This window comes from Dermacentor variabilis, chromosome 1 (assembly GCF_050947875.1).
Source record: "Dermacentor variabilis isolate Ectoservices chromosome 1, ASM5094787v1, whole genome shotgun sequence".
In the NCBI taxonomy this organism is placed as follows: Eukaryota; Metazoa; Arthropoda; class Arachnida; order Ixodida; family Ixodidae; genus Dermacentor; species Dermacentor variabilis.
The window spans coordinates 221398352-221406102 of record NC_134568.1 but is presented as its reverse complement, the minus strand read 5'-3'; the positions used below and the strand labels follow the sequence as shown (position 1 = coordinate 221406102).

The 7751-nt window shown below is 49.3% G+C and overlaps 1 protein-coding gene across 1 annotated transcript; it reads right to left on the bottom strand.

Moving 5' to 3' along the window:
- Positions 1 to 487: 487 nt before the first annotated feature.
- LOC142573009 (U-scoloptoxin(01)-Er1a-like) lies at positions 488 to 4950 on the bottom strand. The gene is made up of 4 exons (XM_075682501.1): positions 4870 to 4950; positions 3864 to 3902; positions 3201 to 3241; positions 488 to 2542 (listed from the first exon to the last, which is right to left on the bottom strand). The coding sequence occupies exons 2-4, from the start codon at positions 3877 to 3879 to the stop codon at positions 2162 to 2164; spliced, it is 438 nt and encodes a 145-aa protein (XP_075538616.1). The 5' UTR covers positions 3880 to 3902; positions 4870 to 4950; the 3' UTR covers positions 488 to 2161.
- Between the last annotated feature and the right edge of the window lie 2801 nt (positions 4951 to 7751).

Here is a 7751-nt window from a genome sequence, read left to right as displayed (position 1 = left end):
GTATGCCGTCCACGAAGAAGGTGTTTGGTTGTTCATGAAGACACGTCTGCACTGCTTGCTGGACCTCGTCGCCTGTCCTGCACCGACGAGCGCCGCCTTCAAAGGACCGAATATGTGGTAATACAATGGCACCAGATCAGGGCTGTACGGAGGATGGGGAAACGCTGGCCGCAGGCCGTGCGTGTCCGCCGGTACTACTACCTCCGACCAAAGAAAGCGTCCTACGTCGCGCTGTTTCTCAGTGGTGCAGTCGTGGAGATACGCCCGTACGTGTGATATTTTTTGCTCCACTACACTCGACTGAATGGCGCAGCGATAGGTACTCCTACTTCCACATCACTCCAAATGTACGCGGGGTGACGTCAGACGCACCCAGCTTTAGTTTATTCCCCCGAAAACACAAAATTGCCTTTAATTTCTTTTATTCGACCTCACATTTTGCCGTAGTCGAATTTCTTACTAACTTCTGTACTCGAAAGTTAATATTTTTATTGCTTCTGTCGAGTCATATTACCGTTTTCTTTCAACTTGTTCTCACAATTATGCTGATTGAATAAGACGGAAATCATAATGCGCACACATTTATTGGCAGTGTTAAAATGCAACGTTTTCTGTATAACAGCTGTACAACAAAGAGCATGCACAGCACGAGAGAAATGGGAGAGCAACCAGTGCGTCTATATACACAGGACGAGACCCACAGCCACACCAGAAGTACAGACAAGGAACCACGTGGAGACGCGAACAACAACGATGAACAAAACCACCACAACGGCGCCACAACGAATGACGTTAGTGCACGAACAAATATGAGAACAGCGCCACCGAGTATCCCCTGAAGCAATGACTATATGCGTGTGCACCTGCGTTGCTGTCTTGTAGGAAAATAACCAAGCATTACGTCGCATGCGAGCGCTTCCGGCTGCAGTGAAGCTTCGTGAATTTCTACAGAAAAAATTCGCGAGTATACGTGTAAGCGTGTATAATTTTGAAGGAAAGCCAAGGAATGTAGCACGTGCAGACTCAAGATTGTGGCCTGCACGTAATACTCGTAGCCATAACAGATCTCTTTCGCTGGGACGCTGTAGGAGCGACCCTCGATTTGCACTGGAATATCACAACTCCTGTACCGAAAGTATACTTGCTGCACAAGTTTCGGTGCATGCGCACCTAACAAAATCACATTTAACATTTCCCTCAACAAAATGTCCCCGCAGTGCTAAACATGGGTAAAGCTTATACGTTAAAGTACTTGTGGTATGCCCGTGTTACCGTCATACTCGCCCGACCTCTTATGAAATGGCAGCATAAGCTCTTAGGTACTCGTTCTTAGGTTTCATGCATACATCTGCACTGTAACCAAGTTCTTTCTTTTTTATTTAGTCTAAACTGTACTAGCTGCACCACGGTGACAAGCATCTGACGCGCAAGCACAAGCCAAGTTTCTCACAAAGCAAGAAGGCCACCACACAACACTTCGATTGTAAGCGCTGTTCATCTTTCGCGTCTTTCCCCGTGATATGTAGCGGCATGCAGTTGCTGCGTGAAGCGATGCGCACCATGTCCCGTTTGCAAAAGAACTCGAAGCAACAGTACGACTCGCAGGAGCGCAGGACATTTACGAATTACATGGTGGACTTGAACAAAAATAACAAGCAACGTCGGTGCTGGTAGCTGGCGCAAAGTTGGATGCCTTCACAAACACTTAATTTTTTTGCTATTAGGTTGAGCCCAGCGCCACTCAAGAATAGCATAAGATAAAATGTTAGAACTTCGAGCCCCTTCTGCCCACTAAAAGCTTTTCGGCAGAATATTCAGCTCAACCAGGTTGAGCGTTGATGCCTATTTAGTTTTACGCGAGACAGAAGAGCAGAGCACCTATATAAACGGTTTGAATGTTGTCCCTGTTCGCGGTACGAATGCCCACAGTTGCTGCCACGCAACTCAGCGCTTCTACTTCTCCACCCTATGCGCCCGGGCGCTTTTGAGTTGCTGTGGCGTCGACTGTGGCACGCATAAGCTGGTTCAACCTAGCAGCAAATATGCAACCCCCACGAAGGCATCCCGGCAGTACAAGGCACCGCAGCATGTACAAATGCATGCACTATCCCCGGCTCGTGGCATCAAGCACTCGGCGTTTGGCGATCGGTGTCTTGTGGATTCAAGCCTTGGCCTTGTAAGACGGAATCAACTGCGCCGCCCGCTGGACGTCGTTGTCGGTGAGGAACGGAGCCGTCTCGACGCCGATGTTGTCGTTCACGTAGAAGAAGTCGGGCGCGTTCTGGCACGGCACGGCCTCCTCTGCGAAGGCGCACGTCAGGCTCAGCTGGCTGAACACGGTCTGGTTGCCGCAGAGGAAGCTGTACTGCTGCACCTCGGTGTTTCCATCGGCGTGGGTGACCACGTTGCAGACGTGGAATATCTGGCAGTTGTTGTCAACATCGGCGAAGTAGCCGTTCTTGGCCGGGCACGTGAACGACGTTCGGAACCCGCCCACGAGGAATTCGGCGCCGTCCGGCAGCTCGTACGCCGCTCGCTTGGACTGCAAAGGAGAATATTTGCGAAGGCGCAACACGTGGTAAATAGTCTCAGCAAATAGCCGGCTCATAACGGAATTTCTCTTCTAACGCATTTAAATTGAAACGGCATGTATGAAATTTAGTGGGAGAATTTGCCAGGGCGTGAGAAGCTGGTATACTATTGCTATCCTTCCTTTGAACTTTTCACTCTGCTTGTCAGTTTTAAGTTTCGTGTCATTTAGAAATATTGAAGCTCTGATATTTGCAAGGCAATTTTCTGCACTAACAATAAACGTAGTGCCTTGAGCAAAGGTTACAAAACTGTTGACACTACTGATAACATAATTAGTGTGAAAACAGCGACAGGAGTTTTAAGATGATAAGCTTTGCAAGAGGGTACTTCAGGCAGTGGCTCGTAATGTCGCTGCCTGTGTTATCGTAGTCATGGTCTGCAATAAGTGAAACAAAACTGTTTAGTATCGTGAATGAAACAATTTACTTCCTTATAGGTCCGACTGAAAATTTGAAATTTATCTTTGAAATAAAATAATCTGATAACAAAGAACTTTCAGTGTTGCTCCTAAAACGCGTCTAAAGTTCTATGTAAACTGCACACACATTCTTAAAGAACCTAACGCTATCACAATTTCTTGCTACTACGAAGGTTTCTGAGGCACTCACCCTTGGCAAAGCGATGGCAGCTACGGCGACAGCGGCTAGAACTGAGAGGAAGTTTAATTAGTAAATTTTAATACTGCACGCACATGGAAAGGATTAGTTTGAGAATTATGGAACATTTCAGCAGATAACGAACGCCGGGCTCACGGTAGTGCAAGTGCTTTACAGCAGTTGTAAACCACAGTGATAACATAATATTGGCGCGGTTCTTATCTCGGATAAGACTATGTGGTGCAACTTCTAGTGTAAAGTTTATAAATCTTCTGTGCTGAGCCTGCATGGAGAGGAAATCAATACTGGCGCTTGACCGGTAGAAATTTCACCGTCTGTAGCCATCTTTTTCTCTTTATAGTCGCCAGTTTAATTAAGAAACAAAGGAAATGAGGCTAATGACAGACGGGAAACGACAAGAATTTAAAGTTGGTGCCTACAAGTGAGTCACAGTACAAGACGTATTCTCAAGCTGCTTCAATACACCTAACAGGGCATGACTAGGCGTTTTCAAATAAGACATTTCCTTCTCTCCCTCCCCTTTTCTGACGGCTTAAGCTTTAATATAATCTTCCGGTTGTGGCGAATGACAAACGATAAGCCCGTTTCAGTTCCATCGCATATTTCGGCAATGCTGCTGATATGAGGTCACATAGTGCAAAAGTATTCACTTACCAATGAAAGCCTTCATCTTTTGATGCGAAAGGACGTATGCTGAAAATAATATCAAACAAAAGTCAATTCAGAAAACGCATATCAGTAACATGAATTTCTTATGTTCACAGAGTAAAAATATTTTACAGTTTTTGTAACGACCTAGTCAAGCGATAAACGCAGGTGCGATAATCGGAGCGAGGAGCAGCGAGGAACGCTCTTGCCTCCGGTGCTTCGGCAAACCGCGTAAGCATTGCAGCCTTGAGTAAGCACGGGGATTCCGCGAGTGCGCTCCGGACATGTGAATGCGAGCTTGTCCGTTGTCACCTGCATCAAGTAATCATCTGACTGTTCGGCCCGAGGAGAATGCCGGATTTTGCCTTCGCGTGTGAATCCTGCTTAACCAGCAAGGGTTGCTAATTATTACGAAATTAGGAAAGCTTAAAACTGTTCCGGCAGTCAGTAACGTCAAAACTGGCGCCAGGTCCCGTCGCTAAACACTGGGAAAAAAAACTGTAGCTTTTACTGGCGAGGCGGGAATCTGTCATACAGAAGAGAATCTGTCATACTTTTTATCTGGTGCGTGCCATTAATTAAGATGTTTTAAGCGCCGTCCTCTAGTATGAGGGCGGCGCACAACACCGCCTTTCTTTTGACTCACTCTGCGAAATTCCCAATGATAGATGTTCTTTTGATACATCGAGACACAGTAAGCAGCGCTCACAGCCCTGATTCGCGGTTCCAGCCGAGTGCGGCGGAATGCCGGGCACAGCCCCACGACGGGAAGAGAGTCGAACACGGAGGCTACGTGTTGGACGCTCGCCCGCACGCGGAGTGCCGCTTCCTGCGCAGAGGTGGCACGCACGTGAAGTCCGCCGAGAAAGCGCGCCATTACGCCAGCAGAGTCTCGAAGTGGTCTGTCGATCGCGCGCGCTACCGGCGAGAAGGGGCACGCCCATCGGGCCGAGACCGGCGCGCGCGCACTTGCGAGGCGTTATTCCGTGGCAGGCGAGGACCGGCGACTCACCGGAGCGGATGCAACGGCCCACGGCGGGATGTCAGTTGTAAGCAGGGCCGGGCCGGGCCACGCTTTTATAAGCGCCGTGGCGCCAAGCAGAGCGGAATCGGGCACAACCAGCTTTCACTCGGAAGAAGAGTCGGGGGAGAGGATCTCGGTGGACGCGGGAGAGGGCTGCACTCTTGTTTCAGCCGCGCTCGGGTCTCGGCGCGGTTTGTGTTTTGCTTGTAACTCGATTACGGAATAACGGAGCCCCGTCGTAGCTCCGAGAGAAAGGACGGCGATGAGCGGAGGTCATTCACGACCTGGCTGGCCGGCCGACCGGACCTCGGAAGGCCCGCTGACCTTCTGGTCACCCCGAGGAATCCGTGTCGTGGGAGGAGGGGGCCGGGCCGAAGAAAGTGCGCACGCACGCGCAGTTCCAATATATCCGCTCTGCGAGAGCCTTAAAAGAAAAGAGAAATGGTGATTGGCCCTGCGATGAGCGTAAAATGCACCGCGGGCTCAACTGGAGAGTCGGCCTGGGGTCGCAACTGGCGTGGCCGAGCATGATTTCAGCTCAGTAAACAAGGCCAGCTGCTGAACGCGGTGAATGAGTTCATTGCGAGCCCGCTATGTTTCACTACGAGAAGGCCGCTGAGATACAGTCCATTTCTTTCCAAGTACTCGAGCACGGGAAAGCATCGCTGTGCACATGATGCCCTGCATGCGGAGACTCGCGACCAATGCTTGACGGGGAGCGCACTGTGTAGCATGTATAGCCTGCTATATCTTTTTCGGTGTACATTCATTTACTTATTTTAATGACGATGATTCGTGAAATGATACGGTCTCTCCGCGTTCACTTCTCTGCTATCTGACCCCTCCTTGAGGAGCATCCGGGAAAAGGTGACATATTGAACAGAAGTCCCAGAGAGTGCGTGAAACGTCGGAATGGGCCCCATGGCAGAACGATTATTACAGACTATAGCTGGATAAGGGCGATTGCAGCTACAAGACAAATTTAATTTTAGTTACGCACATAATGACTTCATCCAGTACGCAGTAACCCGCACAGGCGACACCGAATGGGAGCGTTCCTTGGCGCACTCTAGCGCCAGTGTTTTGCGCATAATAGCGGCGGAAAGTTTATGTTAACTGTTTCAGCAATCCGAGTTCATATACTTGTGGGACACTATTGTACGAGAGTGGGATAACGGGGTTGGAGCTGGCCTCGACCACCATGGCGGAGGCCACAATAAAGTTCTGGTGGTCCGGTGGAACTGGAGGGACAGCTGTGGCGACAACTTCATTCAGACTCTATATAGTATAGACACCCCTTCCTGGTTTCGCCGCGAGCAGTTCTGTTGCACACTGCCGCTGTCCGCAGGATGGTCATGCCTTGGGAAGTAAAAGAAAATTTTTTTTAGGCTTGTTAGTCCAAAAAGAATTTTATCGCCACTTGCTACGGAAACCTTGCCTTGCAACGTCATTTGCCGCTCAGGCACCGAAAGCCTGGTGAATAAGTGGCTTCAATTCCGACTTTAAAACAACCGAAGCCGTGTAAGCATATCATAAGCGTCGTGGTGCCAACCGGGAGGCTTCGGCCACAGCTAGCTTTCATACGGGAGGTGACGAGTCGCGATGAGCTATTATCCGACATCCGAGCAATCCGTGTTTTGCAAAAGGGGAGTGGCGCACAAGAAACAAGATAACGTGATGTAATCATGAGAAAAAGCTGTCGCTGGGACTTCTTTTCTTGGGCACTGCTAGAATGACTTAAGGGGATGAATTGGTAGGCACCTAAAACTCTTTACTTACAAGCATTCCGAAATCGAGACAATATACAGAACAGCTTGATATTAGAGCTGACAATCCTAAATAGTGTGTATCCCGGTTTTGATAAAATCAAAAGCTGCGATGAAGTTGGAAAGAGTCAGGATCCAGCCAAATGTTTGTAGGCAACAATGCTTAAGCTGTCATTTTAGTGACATTCGACTACGTGTTTAGAGCGCAGGATCTGGTACTTAATTCGTGTTTATACCGTTTTTTATGTTGCTCTTGAAGACATTATTAAAAGCCAAGTCTTTTCAACGTTGGAGTTACCGTGTTTGTTACCTCCCGCGCTGCATGTTGACGATATTGTACAACAGAAGCAGGCCAGCGGCGCAACATGTGTCGCGACTACTGTCTCGTTGTCGCCGTAGCGGGTGCCCGAACAGAAGTTACTTCGCGTGGGGACGAACTGCGCTGGACACCCGACCACGACGGCTACCGAGCGCCCTGGTTCTCGTACCGCTGCCACCGCCGAATTGTCAGCGCTGACGCGATATGACTGATGCGCTCGGTGTAAGCTTGTTATGACGCGCGGTGACGTGACAGAACGCTGTTTCGAAAGGTTGAATTGCAAGGAGGCTCGATTGTGCCAGGACCCTTTGGATAAGATGAGATCTCAGCAGGCGTCGCTCTCCAAGAACGCTTGTATACAATATACGACAACCAGGCGACACTTCTATCACCTTTCGCGGCCGTTCTTCGTATCTCATTTTTTTTTTGCTCAAAATGTTGTGCAATCAGTGAACAGGTTCGCCGCGCATGCGAGACTTTTTCGTCTGGAGGTTCACTGCAATGTCTTCGACATTGCGAGCAGCTTTCTACGGAGCACTCAGTTGAGGAAAAACTGCGCCGGGATAGGAGGCAAGTGCGTTATCAGAAATTTAGTACGGGTCTGTGTCGTGCTTGAGGCTGCAAGGTCAAGTACATTTAGCTGCGTCAGCAACCATAGCACCTCTTGTGGCAGACCACGTTCTGCCGGGAAAGCGAAATGGGAAGGCGTGCAATTTTCGCGTCAGGCTAGCTTACGTCCTCACCGCTGCTTAAAAGAGCAACGCTATACGTATTCCAGAGCTGCA